Source organism: Acinonyx jubatus, chromosome E4 (genome assembly GCF_027475565.1).
Source record: "Acinonyx jubatus isolate Ajub_Pintada_27869175 chromosome E4, VMU_Ajub_asm_v1.0, whole genome shotgun sequence".
Lineage (NCBI taxonomy): Eukaryota > Metazoa > Chordata > Mammalia > Carnivora > Felidae > Acinonyx > Acinonyx jubatus.
The window spans coordinates 14882467-14904160 of record NC_069395.1 but is presented as its reverse complement, the minus strand read 5'-3'; the positions used below and the strand labels follow the sequence as shown (position 1 = coordinate 14904160).

The 21694-nt window shown below is 38.3% G+C and overlaps 1 protein-coding gene across 13 annotated transcripts in view; it reads right to left on the bottom strand.

The window, feature by feature from the left end:
• Positions 1–21694, bottom strand: part of ESRRG (estrogen related receptor gamma) — a 624471-nt gene that overhangs the window by 216665 nt on the left and 386112 nt on the right. Inside the window, exon 1 of one of the 13 annotated variants that reach the window (XM_027074967.2) lies at positions 9710–10791. The exons of 11 other annotated variants lie outside the window; for them this stretch is intronic. In XM_027074967.2, coding sequence (XP_026930768.1) covers positions 9710–9765 — 56 coding nt within the window. In that variant the 5' untranslated portion in view covers positions 9766–10791. Of the gene's footprint in view, positions 1–9709; positions 10792–21694 lie in introns of those variants that run through there. One more of the 13 variants, XM_015077397.3, reaches the window with a different exon arrangement.

Here is a 21694-nt window from a genome sequence, read left to right as displayed (position 1 = left end):
TACACATGCCCTAACTTACTGAATAACGGCACGCTAGCATTTTACAAGTCTGATAAGCTAAGTTTCAAATGGCTGTCTCCCATCTGCTGGAAAACAAGGGGACTCGTCTGACACAGGCCATAACTGCATCTTCTAACATCAGAAATGATGTTTAATAGAATTGGAGTGGAAAAAGGGATACTTAATTTCTCCTGAGAATGTACAGCATAGATGCACCTGCTTATCAAAGAAGCTGCTGTTGAGGCTGAAGGTTCCTTTATCAACATATTCACCTGTAATTTAGTCGAGGTAATAAATCCTTCTATTCATTATGGCACACTCAAAAGCACCCCTACTATTTAACTTGAATGAAAAAAGGCACAGAGTGTCTAAAACATTTACTTTTGCTAATGTAAAAGTGTTGGCATTTTACTTCATTCCCGATAAGCTGGTGCCAGTGGCGGTGATTATTCTTTTCTTATTCAAAGCCTATCAGCATTTCGAAAAGCTCTCTCAATCTTATCAGGTGTATGAACAGCACAGTTACTGAAAACAGTTTGTACTGCTCCTCTCCAAGCTATCTGATAAACCCCCACTAACTAACTGCATTTACACACACTCACACAGAAGTTGTGTCTTCCACGCCCTGTAGCCAGATTCCAGTGTGCCAGGGATTTTTGTGCTGGGACATTAACTTAACAAAAATGTCAGCAGTGAGTGCCCCAAACTGACAACAATCAAGAAAACACCATAAAAGCACTCAACTAGAATGTACAACAAACAGAAACACCAAGGAAACAAAGATGGAAAGTTGGAGGCAATCTCTTTGGAACTAGAGAGGGGGTTAACATACTGTGTATGCAGATACGGACGAATATCACGTACTTACCTTTTAGCAAAGTAAATCATCCTTTAGCACAACAAATGAACAGAAACAGAAATTTTAAGAGAAAATATTGCTGCAAGTGAGAGGGTTGAGGGATGTTTCTTGGAACTAAGCAGGCATTTCCCCCCACATTTCGGGTTATCTCAGTGTGAAGGCAGAGAGGTTCCATAATGTAAGCAAAGTAAGACAATAGACAATATCACCGAACTTACCCCATAAACTGGAGACAAGATAGAAAGCAAGGCTGTCACATATGGTGACCACATTCTCAGGACAGATTTTCCAATCATTAAAACCCTCATAAATGCTCTAGACATTAAAGTTTTGTTCACTATAAGGAAATAAAAAAAAAATAAAAAAAATACAATTTGAGTGTTTAACCTCTTAGTATTTTTCTCATTCTTCAGACTTAACCAACTGAACAGTTCCATACAAAGGTACGAGGAAGGAATCATCATCCAGGCTAACACAAGTAGATGATCCGCTCTCCATTTCTATCTATTAAAAAAATGCTTATACCAGTTCATGGTTCGTACGAATTGAGAGACGTACCTAATCATTTATGGGTAGCTCTTTGGAGCATGAAAGACAACAATGACATTTATAGAACATAAGAGAAATCTAAAACGTACTTGAACAACTGAGTAATGGATTTCTGACCCTGGGAAAGAATGTCTGCTTGGGCTTCTGTGCATAAATTGTCCATTTGTTCCTCACCTCCCTTTGCGGAATGGCTAGGAAAGAACAGAAAAAGGCGGCCACATGCTCCCACCTGAGCCCAACTCCTGATTCTGTCTAGACTGCAAGAATAGAATGAGCCTTTCCTTAGATGTGTAGAGCAATAAGATGAATTAGTCAAGTCTGTAGTTCAGTACAATTCAGCTGATGGTTGCTTTTCCATCTGTGACACTATGATCCCATGACTGATGAGGCAGGTCTCATTTAAGTCTATGGATAAAGGGATGCTTCTGTCATTTACTGGCCCCAGCACCAACTGTATACAGTCGCTTTCTCATAGGAAACAGATGGAATTCTCGTCAACCATATGCATCGTTCCCTTTCTATGGTCATGGACAGTTGGTTACAGGTATAATATTCCCCCTCAAAATATCAGGTCTGTTTTAATAGATTAGTGATGATGAAGAAAGCATTTAACTTCTGGAGAAGTTAAAGTTCTATGATCATTTGGAATTATGGAGGGCAAAGGGCAATCGATTGAACAACCTCACATTTGAGTTTTTTTCTCTAAATAAGTACGTTGGTCTCTATAATTTTTCGTATTACTCGCTATTTCTGGTAACTCTGGATATAATTTTAGACACTCTTTTCAAAGCAAAAACATTCCTATAAATATAAAATGTAACAGTATCATAACTGCCCTGGGGAAAAAACACCTTTTAAAACATTTAAACTCACATTATATTAAAAACAAAGTAAACATATTTATTGAATGTGTCTTCTATTTAAATTCTCAAAAGCCATCATCAATAAGTAAAATTCTTCCTAGAATTAATGAAAAGGGAATTTTCATGTGCAAGGAGAACATTCTGATCATGGAGGAGAAAGAAATTAATAAGCTTCTATCTTCTGTGCGTAAGTTCTTTTTAAACTTCCATTTTTTGCATTTTGAATAAGGCATAAGAAAAGAAAGCACAAGATTTTTTTTTTTCTCAGAAAACGTATGCACAGTGCAACAAAAAGAGATGCCCCTTGTTCAAGATGGATTGCCCAGGCTCCTTCTGACCCTCCACTTCTTCAAGTCTTTATTTACTTCACACATAGGAGCAACTGAGGTTCGCCACGTCAGAGACTTTTAAAAAATAAATCCCTTTGTTACTTCCACAAAAGCAGAAAGATCTGAACAAGTTCAAGTTATACTCCTTTTTTGTGTGTGTATGCAAAACTCATGACTATCAATGCTATCTGCATTCCCATAGAGTTTTGAAGAGAAGGAAGCAAGCAAGCTGGTTTTCATCACACTTCTATTAGCCATCCATCTCTGGTATAACATGAGCATTTATCGGTAGCTTCCCTTTTATTTAGTACCATCTTAGCCAATCGTTTGCAGAGAAGGTGTATGAGGAAGCGAAGTCAAATTGACACATTTGTGATATGCCCGACAGCCTTCAGTATGCCCAGTATTAATTTGTTTTCTTTGGCTAGGTAAGTGTTGCCAAAGCATATTACACATAATGTGTACTTCCAATCAAACTGATGAAAAGTATATATGCAGTTTTGTTTCACTCAAAGAAACATGAGAATGCACAGAAGAATGTATATGACAAAGACTGGCTTTCATAATTAAAATATAAATCTAGTTTCAAGTTCTCTCTCTCTCTCTTTTTTTTTTTTACAATGTAATCTAATCTTAGGTAGGCTGTCCATGAGTTTAACACTGTAAGTATTAAATAGATTCTAAGTGCCAGAGCCACGGCCATAGATTGCATTTCTAATGGTCAGTGCTGAATGTTACATATCTATATTCAAATGCACAGAGAGATCTATGCCAGGATATTGAAATGGACTGTAATTGACCAGTGAGAAGTCAATTTATTTAAAACTGCACCTTTTCTTTTAATGCTCTGCCCTAGCGAGCTCTCTTCCAAATATACATTCATTGCCATAAATTATGATGGCATAACATTTGAAGGAATCAAAACATAAAAAGCACGTTTCCTCCAAACATTTAAAAAAAATGTTTGATTAAAAAGGGGAATGGATACATGCATGTGCCCCGCATGCACGCAGACACACACACACACACACACCCCACAAAATTGAAATCCTTTCAATTTGATGGTTTTGTATAATTTGCTAGAATTTGGAAAAATACTGAGAAATATTGTCCAAATCAGGAAAAAGAAATACCTGGCACTTCTGTAAAGAAAAAGTAGAGAGGAAAGATGTGTTTGCTAAAACTCTGAATGGAAATTATTTTTAGCAGCTGAGGTTTGCTGGATCGTAGAAAGTAGAAGTCTAAAATGAACTGGAAACCAGAATAAGATGCCAGGTAAATCCTTCCAAAGGCAAAGCCTGTCACGTATCACCCTCAGATAATAAAGAAATTAACTTGGGTCTGATGGATTGGCATAAAGAAACAGCAAGATTTAGAAATAAAATAAAATAAAATAACAACAACCAAACATTAAATGGGCTCAAGGGTTATACATACAAGTAAAGGTAGGAAATGAAGCTGGGAATTTAAACAAGAATATAAATAAGAACAAGAATTAAAATAGAAAGTGCAGTGAGGTAAATGTTCTCTCTCAACACTCATTCAGATTTACTAAGCAAAACCACAGGTCTCTAAACTTACCTCTTACAGTAAAATTCAAAAATACTAAAATCTGTGATGTACTTTAGAGAAATATAACGCTCATTAGTCTTCTATAGTGGCTTTCAGCAAGAAAAAAATAAGAAAGTGACATATTTATGTAATGCAGACAAATAAAAGTCCTCTTTTGCATTTATTTGGGAGCTATCATGTTTACATTCAGATATATTTGTCAAGCCTCTGTATAAAAAAAGAATGCAGCCAAGATCTGATTCAAAACTATTTCTTGGATATGGGCCCACGCCATTAAATTATGCCTTTAATATTAGTAGCTTATTTCCTATTTTACAAATATTTATGATTACTAGATACTGAATTTAGGAATGATCATAGTTAGAAAATCCATGAAATCAGAAACAAATTTACTTATTAGGTTACCTGTTACCTGTGTTTCTATACAGTTCAACCAATTCAGTTTAAAATCGGGACCTGGCAAATACCTGAAATCCCAGATCCAGGTTAAAATCATGCCTGGCAAATTTAGCTAGCAACTAATTGGTTAGAAAAATACTTGAGATTCACTTTGTCATATAAAGGTATTATGAACACTCTTAGCAGCATATCTCTATTCTACGCATATACGTCTTCCCTTATAGGTCCGTACTTCATTCATACCATACAGGCAAACACACACATGTGTGCATACTACCGACTGCTTTGGATTTTAAAGTGCCGTGTGTGTATTTGTGTATTTATAACTGTATAGACCGTGTACACGCATACACACATGGCTATGAAAATAATCCATAGCAAAACACATAAAATGCAATAAGAAGAATGTCAAGCAGCAGAGATGCCTGGTGTCATCCCTGCACTATCAAGTATACACATAAGTATGAGTGGAGAAAGAGAACCTGAATATTTCACTGTCAGAGAATGTAGAGAGCTGCAATTCATTTCTATCTCCTGTGCTTTAGGACAATGACAATTTAATACAAGGCCAGTGGATGTAAAAGAGATAAAAACTGAACACACTGGGCCAGTGTAATCAAAGATTTTCTCCAGAGAGCTGGCTAGGGCCGGAGCTCATATGCACTTATAACAGATCAACGTTGTATTGTTTCTCTCTTCCATGAATTTGCGATGAAGCAAAATTTCAAGCAAAGCTTAGCTACTGCAGTGACTTTAAAGTTCTGTCGAAACACCTCAAATGCTCTCCTCTTATTTCAATGCTTAATAGGTGGTTCTAGAAAGTTTATTTGCTATTCATTGGTTTGACAGAAATCACTGCTATCAATTGCCACTTGTCTGACAAAGTATCAACCATAAGCAGAGATTTGAATTTGTTTTATGAAATCACATAAGCAAAACCTTCAGGGCTGCGCAGCACTTTAAAAGTAAAACAAAGAAATATTTTCTTTAGTCACTAGGCTAAAACAAATGTTGAGGAATTTTTCACGAGGGATACGGACTTGAGACTGGGAATTATGCCTACCTTCCAAAAGAAGGGTCTCTTCTTTGTCTATAGTTCTTGCAGGAGTAAGGTATTGTGAAAGTATTGTTAAATAGACTCATAGAGAAGTTACCTGCCCTCTTTGATGAATAGCACCATGTATCTAAAATTAATTGCAAAAGTATGGCCCAGCTAATGAGATGGTCCTTATCTTTTCTCAGCAAAGGAAGCACAAGTATTTTTCTGCTGGCTCAATATTTTATAAAAATGCCTAAAGTGTTATTAACTAACTAAAAATCTGATTAAAAGACCTCAAAGACACAAATTATCGTAAATTCTAAAACCTGGAAAACCTGGAGGTAAGCCTGATTTCCTATATTATTTCCTTTTTAAACCTTAATTTCTTTTCTTTTTTACTTCGAAAAGAAAACCAAAAAAAAATCTTTTCTTCAGCTTCTATTAGCAATTTTAAAAGCTGAATTACAATATCCTTTTTTATAAGATGGTCAGTGTATATTACAGGTCAGATTAAATCAAAGAAATATATCAAAGGCCATCAATTTAGAATTAAAAAAAAAAAAAGAACAATGATACCTTATTGGGGGGAAAACACTGGAAAAATGATCATCCATGCAAGAGAATTAATGGATATCCACAAGGGCTTTGCTAATAACATGGGTTAATTACCGCTGCAACACTAGGCTCAGTAAATAAAGCAGCAGTGCCATAAACACATTAAGATGAGAAACCATCACTATAAGAACCAGCCAACACTATCACCCTTGCCTCTGCCCAGGAAAGGGAAAGCTGTATTCCAGCCCTTTCTGTAAAAGGAGGATTTCTAAACTTACCACCAAATGTATATAAGGTAATACATAAATGCACTGACACAAAGGGCTGGTGAAACATGGGGGGCCCATCATTTCCTCACCACTCCCATTCAATATTTATTCCATTAACTCAGGGACACCTATTTTTGCTTATTCCTAGGAGAAAATTCATATGTTACATAATACACACTGTCTGGACATAGTTTGGGATATGTACAGTGGTTATTATATTTTCAGAAAAACAGAATTGATCTGTTCTCTTTAGTGCTGTGATGGGCAAGGTTACAAGACTCTCCAGTCACCCCTAAGTGCAAGCTAGTTGTCACTTCCAGCAATTTACAAAGAAATCATCTGAAAACCCCACCTACACCCCCTAGCTTTAAGGCTGCAGGTGTTTTCAACAGATTTACAGAATAAAAACAGGAGGAAAAGTAGTATGAGCTCCAAGTCTGGAGTTTAGGTATTCTTTCTTAGAAAAATAAACTTAAAGTATCTGTTCACAGTTCTCAAATAATATCATATCTAAAGTGACTTAGGCAAGCTCCTCTTAAAAAAAAAATCGTATCTGCTCTGATTTAGGCTTCCTGTTGTTGTTGTTACTGTATACATTTTTCCTTCCTGCCTATTTTTATCTCATATATTTTGACATTCTAGTATTACTTTTGGATAGTTGTGTTTCAACCTACGTTAGCTTTTAACAAGGAGAGATGAGGCCAAGGGAAAAAAAAAAATCAAAACCCTGACACAGAAAGAGTGGACCATACAAAATAAAACTTGTTTAGCTCCAAACAGGTATTTCAAAACACAAATCTGTTTCATTTGCAATGCCTGGATTTCAACCATCAGTCTGAATTCACTAAACTGTTCCCTCCTCGCCTTGCCTGTTTTCGAGTGTTTCAATTGCCTTTCCTTCTTCCAACAGCTGTGACAACTGTTAAAACAGTCAGTAAAATTAAGTCCGCTCTATAATCCTGTAGTCAATGTTACATTTTAATCAGAGGTTGAAAGGGATTCATGTGATGAGCACACTCATTTAGAATGATTAGACGGACACATATGTCAAAATGAGCAGATATATTATTTTCATCTATTTATGCTATCAGTTATTACTGCTATTAAATGTGAAACAAGCTTTCAAGTATTATGCTCTTTAATGTGCTGGCACATTTCCTAAAATAAAAAACACATAGTTATAGGTTAACATTTTAGGCTCTCCTAATGGTGGTCAATAAATTGTATGAATCTTTTTCAACAGCCTCCAAAACAGAAATTGTCTAATATTTTCCTCTGAAACTGCATAACTCTGGTTTCATTTCTGTGTATACACACACGTGATAGGGTTTAACCCAGTACAATTACTATGAATATTAATAGCATGTATAAATTCTGTGGTTTATTAATTGAGACAGAGAGGCAGATGCGTTGCTTAGCATTAGATCTTTCTGTCTGTCCAGTGAACCACGTAACCATCAGAACTGCATCCAGACAATAAATCTGTATTTTTTAAAGATGACTTTTAATTGAGCCAAAAAGAAAGCTAGTTTGAATCTTGCGCCAAAGCCAAAAGGACATGTGCCCTGATTTCATTTAAATGCATCTGCTTTAAGAGGCTTATCTAAACTAATTATTCAAATTAGCTATAAGAAGTTAAATTCGAGAAAACTACTTTAAAAAGAAGCCTCTGGGGGATTTTTAAAGTTTGTTTTGTTTATTTATTTATGGGAGAAAGTTCAGAATCTGGGTGAGCTTGGATAACGCCTCCTTCCTGAGAAGACATTTAGACTCGCCGATTCTACAGCCCAGGTGCACCAACCTTCAGACTACACTTGGGTGGGCAGTCCTACCTTTGTTTGTTTTTCATTTTTATTTTCACACAATTTAAGGTTGTTTCTTGCTTCGAGTGTTTCAAAGTGTAGCAGGCACAACCTTCCAATCTTTCAGTTCCTCCCTACGTCCATCTCTTGGAGAATATACCTTGCGTGAGTGTGTATGTGAGTGTGTGCGTGTGTGTGCATGCACGTGCGAGTGTGCATACACATCCATGCACACAGTCACACTCATACAGACACGAGCAGGCACTAAGACTGCAAATCACTTTTCATCTCTGACTTAATTACAAAGCAATGCAATATGCAGTCACTAAGGACAGCTAGTGGACATCTACCTATAATGCACTACCTCGTCTTCGAGAGTTTTAGATTTTCTTCACAATCTATAGAGAGATGTTTGCCAAGAGCACTCTTTTCAGAATTATAACAGTTGGTATTACTGTAATGTGAAAGCAAAGCAATATAACTGACTCAACAGAAAGATGATCCAGTGACAGCTCCCGGGGTATACTAATATTTTATCTTAACAGTGCTTTGAAATTAAGTTTATGACCTACTCGTTTACTCAAGAATGCCTAATTTACTTGTCCTACCCCCCATACGCTTCTCCCCCACCTCTAGGGTTCCAAATACATATATATACCCATATGCATAAAGATATTCATAAATACGAATTAAACTGCATGCAAGAACAAAAGTACTTTTCTCTATTTTCTGGACATGAAGCATGGCACAAATCCACAATCTGAACATCGTCTATTCAAGGGGAAATTTTAAAAGTCACTAGTGTTTCTTCTTTAGTTTTTTCTCCCCTTAAATATTTATAATGTGTGAAAATCTCATGTTACTTAATGGACTGATTTGTCAGTTAAGTGCCGACTTAACGCTAACCATGCAAATAACATTATTCTAGCCCTGAATTGCATAGGGCTAGTTTTTAAATTGTTCTCTGAAGGAGAATTAGTAAATGTGCAATTTTGCCTCTAACTCTGCGCGGTAAGAAATGACAGGGAGCTGAAAATATCTGTCAAACTGCAAATACATAAGAGGCACTCAATAGTATAAATCATTTTGAATATTGTATTTTAAAACATCTTTCCTTGGGAAAATGGGTCCTAGTAAAAGATGCATTTTAACAGTTCACTAAGCATTTGTGCCAAGTGCCTATTCTTAGCACCTGAATAAGAAGTGACTGTCACACAGCTGTTTTACTGACAGTCACTGAGCTTTGCCTCAAAGGTAACATTGTAGTCAGAGAACAATTCTCGACTTACTGAATTAGGAGATCACCCTCAACACAAAAGGCACAAGACAGACACAAACAAGCACTCGTGCACACAAAATACCCAGGGCATTACCTGAATCAGTGTGCAAAGATACATTCCGTCCACACACACACACACCTCCCACGCGCACCCCCACGACGAGTTTTAAAAAAGGAAAGAAAAAGGTACCTACTCTTCCTCGTAGTGCAGGGAAAAAGATTCAGGAAGGCAAAGTTCTACCGAATCCATGTGCGACCGGCAACCATTATTTGTGCACCCCAGCTATAAATCAAAGTTTCCTTGACAAAGCACAGTGCAATTAACACAAATGTTCTCCTAGTGACAAGCCTATAGGCACAGCCAGTTGGGACCAAAGCTCTCACACTCTCCTAATCAAGGACTTAAAGCCCCGATTGGAGCTTATTAATATGAAGTAGGGCTTTACATATGCAGTCCCACCGGCCCAGCCGCGCAGCCGATTGGGGGGCCTCTGCCCAATCAGGAGGGAGGCGACGGGAGACTGCACGGAGCGAGCGGAGCCAGGCAGGTAGGCAGGGTGCAGAGAACCGAGGGGACTGAGAACCGGCGGTGGGAGAGAAAAAGGGAGCGGCGACGCTAGCGATCGAAACGCTCCCAGCAGATAACTGTGCTCTCCTCCCCCCCTTTCCGTCTGTCTTTCTTTCTTTCTCTGGGAAGCTACAAAAGAAACATAACTAACTTAACTCTCTAAGCACTGGAGGGATTTGTCTTTGGTTTCTAACCTAAGACCTACTTTGCCTTGAAAAGAAGAACTCACGCACACTCTCAGTTAATTTGGGAAAGGATTCCGCGGAAGGTAGAGAATTAAGTTTGTCCTGCCGTTGTGTGTGTTTTCAACCCCTGGGGGCTGCTTCGCATTTAGTGCTGTACTTTCCCATTTATTCGTAATCGCGTCTTTTCCTGCTTTCCTGATACATACTGGGCATTTTAAAAATCAAAGGCATTCTTCCAAATTGTTCGGGCATGTGAACCCCTGGGATCGTCATCTCCGAGGCGGAATGCAGTTTTGCACAACTACAGAAGAGGAAATAGTGCATCAGTACAATTTGAGGGAATGCTCATGCAAATTATAAGTGTAATAAACATTTCTTTACCTCCTGCCTCCCTACATACAGATATACAATGCATAGCTTTTCAACTGCAGGACAGATTGGCTTCTCCAGTTACAGGGGTGGGGGTCTCAGGGCTGTAGGGGGAAATAGTGCATTAAATCCATCTCTGCACTTTACAAAATAAACACTGCATTTGGCTGGGGGGGGGGGTATGGAGAGCATTACTACACAGTGCACTAAAAGTGTTCTTAATCATATACTTATTTCAATACAAGCTTCCAAACTGGGAGGCATATACAAATATATGATTTTACCCAAAACATCAGTTTCCAAATAAAATGCAGTGTACGTATTTGTGTCTATGCATAACACACTCTGAATGCTTTAAAAAAATCAACCCAGAAGCATTTTGTAAATCATCACAGAGTCTGGCCACTACAGATGATAATTTAGGAAACTAAGAATTCTCAATCAAAAGTGTTGTTTTCTTTCTTTCTTTCTTTTTTTTAACGTGGTGTAAGAAGAGAAAGGCATTTTCCCTTCAATAATGTGTAAGGCGTTTTAGTTTCCGTATAACAAAGAGTTTTCTTAGGTCCTGTTTTAAACCACAGTCTATTTTATACAACCAAACGTATTGGAATAGATACCAGCTATTTATGACAAGCTACTACCTTACGGAGATTGGAAGACCCACATTTTGATACAAGTCAGCTCTACTGCTACCAACCTTTTGCATCTTAAGTGTTCCATGATATAAATAGTATAATCTTTGAGATCAAAATAAATTAGTTCAGATATTTGGTGTGAGTTGAAGTCACTAAATCAGAACTCAACTCTCTCTCTCAACCCTTTCAAATTTTCTAGGTCTTTAAAAAAAAAACAACACTAAAATAGAACAGCCACATTAAAATTCAGAATGTAAAAAATGACAGACATGATTTGGTCCCCCCACAGAAGAAAGCAATTTCCCTGCCATGTATTTAGCCATATCTAAGATATGGGTCTGATTCCTTTTATTTGTGGGCTAAATTCATACAAGTTTTTAGATGAGAACTCACATAGCAAAAACTGTGCCTGAGAATACTGTGTAAAAGCAGGTAGTAAAAGCTTAATTACCAGTAGCATTATGCTGTCTATATTGTTAAATGTGAACTCTGCAATTAAGATGTAAATTTGGTTGTGAGCGGTGAATTAAAAGAGCTTTGAGATGTAGAAGAAAATCCAAGCATTCTGCAGACACCAGGAAAAAAAAAAAAGAAAAAAGATTGGTCTATTCAATCTAAAATGAGACATGTAATCATTTTATAATTAAAAAAATAAATAAAAAGCCATTTGAAATAGAAACATGACTTTTCTAAAATACAATGAAAAATATGGAAGCTGCATTAGAAAGAAAGAAAAACATCTTTGGTTCAAAGATCACGATCTTCATTTCTGAACAAACTAAAATTCTCAGGGTAATTGATAGATCCAGTTGTACACATTTTTCAATAATATACCAAAAAAAAAGTTTCTTATATTTTTTCTCAAGACTTTTTCTTTCTAAATAAAGATTATTTAATGTTATTTAATGCACTCACTCAACCCATCTTAAAGTACTTAACACATTCAGATTTTGCACCTGTGCAGAATCCTGTACTGTATTTGGTTTCTTTGCATTATCACGCTGTGACAGAACCTGTTTACTACTCCTTTGAAATGGCTTCTTAAAGACAAGATTTGCAGTTAATTATTTACCGATGGACCTTAAGTCACCACATTTCATAGGAGTTAACTTGTACTTCCTGGAATTTTCTTATTTCCCTTTGGGTACTTATTTGCCCAAGTATGAACCGTTTGATTTCATTGGTATATATTTTAAACATATTCAGATTCGTCCGTGTGTAGGTCTTTTCTGTGCTCACAGAGAGACATGCACAAACATCCGGTCTATAGTCCCCACTGATCTTTCACTCACCATATTTCATCAACGCAAGATACAGTGTCCACTGAGCTAGCTGCTTTCTGAATTGCCAGAAGTATACGAGTGTACGTGCACACACGGATCTGGATGCTTCCCTTTGGGAATAGAGCGTTACCTTTACAAGCCAAGGACCTGAGATTACATCTACTGTCTTGAATCCAGTTTAACCAATTTAAAATTTAAAATAATATCTACTGCACTAAACTTGCGAAACGGCTCCCAGAATATTTTATGAACACACAGCTTAGTCATCTCAAGAATCTTCCCCGGCCACAGTTGTCTCACCTTGAAGGGGGAAACAGTGGATAATCACAGGAAACAAACACATCATGAGCAACACTGAGCATAAACCTTTAGAATCTCAACTACAAAGGATACGAGGGAAAAAATGAAACAAACATAGATAAACAGCCTAGAATAAACACATATTGCTAATCAGGCAATACACTTCACAATCTTACCACAAGGAGTCTACCCAAAGCAGGATACATGGAACTAAACAAAAGGACCTCTTAGGACTATTTCACACAGAGTATTAATAAATTAGTTAATATCCATCTATTATGCATCAGGCCCTGGGTCCGCACATAGTTTCAATCTCTTTTTCCTTAAACGGTACGGTCAGAAATATCCAAACAACTTCATCCTTAGGCCCTGACTCATGCACAGACACCAGCAGAAAATATACTTCATTTCCATTTCAAAAAAACAGACCGGCAACCAGCAAAACTCACCTGCCAACAAAAGGTAGCTTCCTGTGTTCTATACCGGAAGTTTTACTGTGTTTTAGTCAGAATCATTTCCTAAAACATTCCAACAATGAATCCTTACGTTGCTAAAAGATGATGAGAAATGTTCATTCTTGCCATTATTGCATGTTAATAGCTATATTTAGTTCCCATCTTCCTTTTGCGAAAAGGAACAGGACTAATCTGTATTAAAATGTCTATAGTTGTCACGCTATTTCTGAAGCAAATTTGATTTTATACTGCACATTGGTCATCTGTTAAATATTTAAAACTAAACAAGGCCTAACAAATTTAGATTTGCAAATGGCCTTACAATCTACCTTTGTGGATCTTTCCTCAAGACCGTAAAACCTTTAAAAAGCTGCTTAACTTTTTGAACCATCTTCCCTGCTGGCTTTGATAGACTATGTATAGGATAATGTGCCATACTGCAAAAAGCAAGCCAAGACTGTTAAAAAGTGCTATCTTTCACTCTGAAGGAAAACCCACCGTGAACATCCCTGGGAAAAGAATGCCGATGGGCAAGCAAGAGGCTTAGATAGGAGGATCCCCTCTGCCCTGCTCAGGACTTGGGTGGCCTTGAGCGGGTCCACCTCATTTGTCTCCCCCTACTTTGCTCATCTGTGCTTCGGGAATTCTCTTACGTTGTAAACCTGCTTCAGCGCGTACCTTTCCCACGGGGAACAGGAAGACTCCTTTTCGGAATCAGCATGACCACTTTATATCACTACCCAACTGCTATCAATTCATCATACCTCATTTTCTGTTGCCTTTCATTTCTAGGGCACAGGCTTTGATATTTAAATTATTGTCTCGATTGGCAAGAAGCAATCATTTCTACAGAAAGTGATCACTTCCACAGAAGCACTAATAAAAACCTTTCCTTTTGACAAACCTCTTGTCCTATAAATCCATCCCCTTCCCAAATTACCAAGTCCATGTGAAAAGCCCATTCTCTGGGGAGCAATTACCTCACCTCCATAACCCACCAAACTCTTCCCAGTGTTTGTGAAAGTGGGGGAAAAAAAAGAATCAAAGGAAGAGAAACTGATGGAGGCAATTTGGTTTCTGTTTAATTAATTCGGGATTATTTTACTTTCATTTTGTCAAGCTAATGATATACATGGTAAAATATCAGGAAAAAATAAATTATAAAGTACAGTAGCTCCAATGGGAAAAAGTGACTTTCGTTATGCTGTATTGCCAACATACGTACCCTGGTAAAATACCAAACACATTTTATAGTATCCTATGAGCCTTCCGTAATCTGCATGGCATGTATTTACAGAGCAACAGTTAACATTTTCAGATTATACATTAATAAATGAGTTGCAGTTATATTCTTTCCTGAATGTTAAGCACCATGAGCTAAATGCAGAAAACATTCAAGGTCAATGTCCCGTTTTAGACCTTTTCAGGCGGCTGTAATATTATGATAATCAAGCTTAAAATATTCCTATAGAAAGAGTAAATTAGCCTTTTCACTTGAAAGATGATTATGATAAACAATAAACCTAAGAGAGGACAAAATCCCTATTTTTAAAAGCCATAAATTGTTGACTCAATCATGTGTGTGATAGTGTTGTCCAAAATAAAGGGTAGCTTAACTCTGAGAGGAAGGGGGAGGGGGGCAGTACTGGAAACCAAGAGCAAAGGGGAAGTGGAACAAATATGACAGATTTTAGAATAAAGGAATACTTGCTTTGGTGCCAGTACAACGATCAAATTACCCATCTTAACCTCCCCATTCAGTATCTAGTCAAAGTTAAAAATGTATACAGCCATGAAACATCAAAAAAGCATCAAGTGTGTTTTTCCTGACCTATAAGACTGTTCAACACTCTGTGAGAGTTCTCCTTTCCTATTGCTTCCTTTAACCCCTTTGTCCAAATTTTCGAAGGACCACTTAAAAAAAAGGGGGGGGGGAGCTATATAGCATCTGGTGTCCATATAAACAGGCTTAGAGGCTATTACGTTACGGTCTTTCTTTCCTATATTAGAACTGTCTGACGCACTCTTTAAGGCTCCTTTTTATAAATGAACACATTTAGGGGCACCTGGGTAGCTCAGTCGGTTAAGCATCGACTTCGGCTCAGGTCACAATCTCAAGGTTTGTGAGTTCGAGCCCTGCATCGGGCTATGTGCTGTCAGCTCGGAGCCTGGAGCCTGCTTCAGATTCTGTGTGTGTGTCTCTCTCTGCCCTTCCCCTGCTCGCACTCTGTCTCTCTCTCTTTCTCTCAGAAATAAATAAAACATGAAAAAAATTTAAAATATATATATATATAAATGAACACATTTGATAGAAATCTGCTTCCCCTAAGCAAGGCAAATTAATTAGGGGTGTGTGTGTGTGTCTCATCCCCAGCAGAAGTCAGGAGACCATGGAAGGCCTCAGTGCCTGCTCTGGAGGCAGGCCTTGGGCTTGGAGTTCAAATATGAGGGACGAGGCTTTGGCCTAGGGTCATGCCACCCATCTGACTCTCAGTTTCCTCTGCTATTAAATGGGAATAACAGTAAGAACAATCTGGTAAAATTGTCATGGGGATTAACAGAGTTTAAAGTAATTTAGCACCGCATCTGGTCCTCTTTGGGAGGGACCATATGACCCGATGGGCCAAGACATTGTGACTTGTGCCAGGTGCCCTCACTTAATAATTTACAGTACTCCCTCCTTACACTCTCCAGAGTGCCTCAGTTTGGATAATAAATTTTACTGTCATCCTACACATAGTGAGCCTCCCATAAATGTTAGCCATGTTATTTTTAAGTCTCACTAAATAAAAGAAGGGATCTAAAGAAATGGCAATGTCAGTTCACGTGGCCTTCATCCTTGACTCGGAGTTCAAGGTGCTTAATACAGAAAAGTTTTCCCCCAGTGAAAAGAGCAGTAACGTTTGCCCTAAGAGGATATGAACTGCTTGCTGGCATACGCGCATAGATTGGCGCAGTATAATGAGGGGGACGAAAGATGTCCCCCTTAAAGCTAGCCATTGTGTTTTGTGCATGAGTCTGAAGAAGACAGATCTGGGAAAGTTAAGTGATTCCGCTGACTCTCCACAGCATTCAGTGGTGCATTGTTTACCAGAAAGAAGGGGAGAGAGAAAGTGTACCCTTTCTCTCCCTTTAAGACATTCTTCCACATCCCTCTACCGTAGCAGTTCAGTCAATAATGCTGTTGATTTTATTACTATCCCGAGCACAAGCTCATTCACCCAGGAGCTCCTTTGATCAGATATTCCAAGAACTCAATTTCTTCACAAGGCTTTGCTCTTGTTACATTGAATGGCCACTAATCTATGGCAGAACACAAAGTCTGGGCAACAGGGAATTACAGACAGGGAAAGACCACAGGGATTATGAGTCCAACTTGGTTACCTCGCAGGTGAGAAAAATAAGGCTCAGAGTGGCTAAGAGTCTTAACCCAGGTTTCACACCCAGGTAGTAGAAAAGCTCATATTAGAAAAGATTACATGTCTCCCCTTTCCAGCGCTTTCTTAGTAACAAGCTCTTAATGTTAATCTCACAGTCGTTGACAACACTCCAGTGCAAGGGACTCCAGCTGAGACAGGAGCCCTCGGAGGACAAAGGTCCGAAGTAAGAGCCAAGGGACATCACATCCCAAGAGATAAATACCCAAGTGTATACCAAATTGTCTTTCACTTTCTCCAAAAGCTTAGAAAGACAAAAAGACTCATATATTTAAAAAGCCGTGGGGATGAACTGGTAGAGATAAATTCTCTCTTTTCTCTCCAGGTATTTACTTGTCGTTTCCCGAAGCCATTTGGCCTATCATTTCCTTTAGAGATCCAGTTTTTATTAAGTGGCCACTCCTTTCCCACCTTAACCCCTCCCCAACTGTCATGTGTGAGGCTGCACCAGTTCTGAGGGTCTCCCCAAAGCCAGCAAGGGAACTCAGGAACCACCCCCGTCAATGTTACAGAAATACAATGAGGATGTCTTGAATGAGTGAGTGGATGAGTGAATGAATGACCAATATTGTTACTTGGTTTACTGCTGCCAAATGTAAAGATTATAATTCGGTGAAATTATTAGAGCAATGTAATAGAAAATTTTAAACGATAAGATGATATAAAAAAAATCAGAAGTCAGTGGAGAGGAGGGAGCTGGTAGAAAGAGACAAAAGAGAAGGAAAAAAAAAATGAGAGGACAAGATTTGCTGTTCTAAAGTGCTCCTGTCCTTCCCTAATTAGTCTTCTGAGAGATCACATTCTTCCTCTTTTTTCTCTTTTTTCTGTTTTCCAAATATTCATACTAAGGACTAGATAAGGAAAAACAATATTTATTATTAAAACAATGCTGCCACATCAGTACTTAAATCTATGACCCTCACCAGGGTAACATGAAAACATTTTCTCATTTAACCTGACAGTGAGGCGTTAAAAATCACCATATCCCAGATGTGTCCTGGAAACAAATCCTTTTTTTTTTTTTTATAAAAGTGTTCAAAAATAGCTCTTGTATACAACACAAAAATCTCTATATTAAGGATTCCAGGGTCTCCTTGGTTAAATGTTGACAAGGCTCCCTTGAAGAATGGCCATATAGCTCCATTTCTACACGGCATTATGCTGGAACAGCACTGAATACTGAACACTTTCAGAAAGGAGGTGGATCTCTCTTCTTATGGGAGAGGAAGAAGGGAATTAATCAGCAGAAAAAGACAAAGGTCTTGGCTTTAGGCCACTCTCTTCCTCTCTTTACTGCCTGTAATTCTTTAACCAAGTCCGGCATATTCTGTTTGGTGGTTTCATTCCAAGAGCAAGACACCGGATGAGAACACATCACATCAGGGAGAGCCAAAAACATTTCTAGAAAACCATAGTTTGGATGCAAAAGAGAGTGAGGCAAAGAATTCCCTCCCCATTTCCCTGGTAGATTAAAATAACAGGAATGGTGATGGGGGAGGGGACATGAGGACAATAGTCACTCTGAAATCCTGGGGGCTCTTATCTCACCTGTGGTTTGTCACTGCACAGCCATTTGTGTCAGGAGCCCTATCCAATCAAACTTTGTGTTACAGAAAAGCAAATAACATAATTAAAGACCCCAGTTTTTTAGAGTTCAGTTACCACTTGAATTAGAACACTAAATAAATCAAAGACAATTTTCATCAGGGAGAAGAGAAAAGAAACAGATTAATTCACCCTTGGAGAAATTGAAACATTAAACAAAGAAGTAAAACTTAACAAAGGAAGCAGATTTTTCAAACTTTACATTTTTAAAATATAACCAGGTAAAGAAGTATAGCTGTAAATTATAATTTTTTAATTGTAATTAACAGCTAGAATATCTCATATTTTTGCTATAACTGAACATCAACAAAGCAGTTTCACACGTGCTTCTTTTGTTCCTCACAATAACCTGGTGAGGCAGGAAGAAACTCTATTATTATTATTCCCACTGTGTAGATGACAAAACTGAGGGCTAAGAGTTTAATTTCATTGCCCAAAGACATTCAATTGTTAGGTTGCCAAGTCCGGACATGAATTTCTTGTTTTTTAAATTCCACCTTTCTGGCACTTTTCATCGCAAGCGGTTTCCCATAAATCTTGTTACATCCTCTTTGAAAGACACACCGGAGTACAGGAAAGCAGGCACCAGTACACATTTTTGCTCACCAAAATACTCATTTTAGGCAAGTGAAGGAGCTGCTCCCACGAGCTGTATACCTTACTTACTGCAGAAACACCTACGTACTGGATGCCCAGCCTGTACCCGGCCCTGTGTAAGTTTCCTGGGATAAACATATACCTTAGTAGTGAGAATGTAAATGCAGAAAGAAAACCTGAGGTCTCAATTTCCCTTCTCTATCACTGATTTCCCAGAAAAGTTCGGTGTACCTCTCTGTTAATCAGTTTCTCTTCCCTAAGTTTCAGAGTGATGTAGCTAAAGTCTAATTCTAGAATATCTAAGCCAAAGAACAAAGAGGCCTAAGGAGGAGCAAAACCATTCTTCATCATTTTTGTTTAATTAAATTCAATTTTAAAATCAACACATTTGCCTGGAAATTTTCTAAAATTTTGTCATTCGTAAAAAAAGAACTGGAATTGGGGCACCTGGGTGGCTCAGTCGGTTAAGCGACTGACTCTTGATTTTGGCTCAGGTCATGATCTTATGGGGTTCATGGGATCAAGCCCTGAGTTGGGCTCTGTGCTGACAGAGAGGAGCCTGCTTGGGATTTTCTCCCCTCCCCCACTCGGCTCCTCCCCAGCTCATGTGCACTCACTCTCTCAAAATAAATAAATTAACTTAAAAAAAAAAAACCTAAAAACTATAATCAACTCATATAACGTAAGAGCTTTATAAACATCAGTGTTATCTTCAGGATTGATTTCATCTCTCCAATCTTTCCAGAAGGCTGTAGAAGGGGCCTGCACCGCATACTGCCAGGTGTCTTAGTCCTGGCTATATTATGGCTAGGAAGATCTTGAAGGAAACATGGCTACATTTTGTTTTCTCTATTAGCAAAGATGATTAAATGAGACAGTGTTAGCTTTAATGGGCTCTTTCTGTGGTCACAGCCTCCCAGTTTGGCCCCCCCACTGGCCTCATTTCCATCGATTGAGCAGTCAGTCCTATTCAATTATTCAATCCCAATCAATATTTTGAGATGTACTGTATGTAAATGTAAACATTTTGTTTATTTCTACTGGACTTAATTCATGTGCTCTTACTGCGTGAGAAAGTTACATATTTATAAATAAACCATGTGGAATTGCAAAGAAAGTATTCCTTTCTTTGTAATTCTGGCTGTCACTTAGCTAAAATGCTTAGCAACAAAATTTACAAAGTACACAGAACACCCTTCGGATCCTTGGAGGCTAGCTGAAATGTCTGTTCTTCTGTAAGCCCTTTCCAGGGGTCCCCAGGCTGAATCAGTGGCTCTCTCCTCTGTGTCCCATAATGCTTTGCACCATCGACATGCTTTATCTGGTTTGTATCATAGTAGGTTGTACTTTCTCTGTGTTCTCCATTTCGTAAACTTTTTTCTAAGTTTATTTATTTTGAGAGACAGAGAGACAGAGAGAGATAGAAGGAGAAAGAGAGAATCCCAAGCAGGTTCCACACTGTCAGCACAGAGCCCCATGTGGTAGCTTGAAACCCACAAACCATGAGATCATGACCTGGCCATAGTTGAATGCTTTACCTACTGAACCACCCGGGCGCCCTTCCATTTAGTAAAGTTCTTGATGGCTTTTAATCATCTGTCCGGTACCTAGCACTGTAATTTGGACATTTTAGACTCAATAAGTATTTGCCCAGGAAATTGCTGATTTTGCCCAAAATCATTGCATTCATGCTGCTTGATTTTTTTATAAATGAGTTTCAGTGTTTCTCTGAAGAAATCTTGTCAGTATTTTAATGGGGCTACTATATTCACTCCTTAAGAATTAACTACTCACTAAATAAAACTGTACTTAGACTTATGAGAAAAGAAGCGTTGTTATTTTTATATTCCCCTCCCATCCCCGCACCCCAGCCCCATGAATTAGGAGAAAATGTTGACTGTGTTTTTCAGTATTCATTTTATTCTTTTTTTGTCTTTATTTAAAAATTCTTTTTTAACGTTTATTTACTTTTGAGAGAGAGAGAGAGACAGAGCATGAGTGGGGGAGGGGCAGAGAGAGAGGGAGACACAGAATCTGAAACAGGCTCCAAGCTGTCAGCACACAGCCCGACTGGGGCTCCAACTTGGGAATGGGAGCTGAAGTCAGCCGCTTAACTGACTGGGCCACCCAGGGGCCCCCAGTATTCATTTTATTCTTAAGAAGAGATTGCATAGTGATAGCAAAACCCTCTCCTGTCCCTACCCTTGCCACAGGAGAGAACCTCTAGACAAATGTTCACTAGTTTTGAATCATATTTTAAGTTGTATTCATAAATAAATCTACATCCTTAGGTGGCCCTGACTGGTGTCAGGTAACTGAATGATTTACTTAAGAGCTTGGTTTTCTGGGTCATCAACTCCTCTCTTCTTAAGAGAATAGAAAGGAAAATTCCTAAGTGGGAGTTTACAACACATTAATGAGTAGCCTTTCTAGACTGTATCATTCATCCCAAATCTGATGCTTCCGAAGAGTTAAACGATATTTTCACACAAATATTTATCCCCTGAAATTAACATCCACCTGACTTTTAGGGTAAGAGGAAAAAAAAATCACTGAAGTTCCCCAATCTTGCCCAGAGACATGAGATATGGTAGAAAAAAAATGCTTGGGAAGCAACAGTTCTCGGGCATCTGTGACCTTGGCCATAGCACTCCACCTCATTGGGCTTCAGGGAAGAATGGGATGGGACTAGTGCAGTAGTTCTCAAAGTGTGGGGCCCAGATTAGCAGACTGTGCGTCAACCGG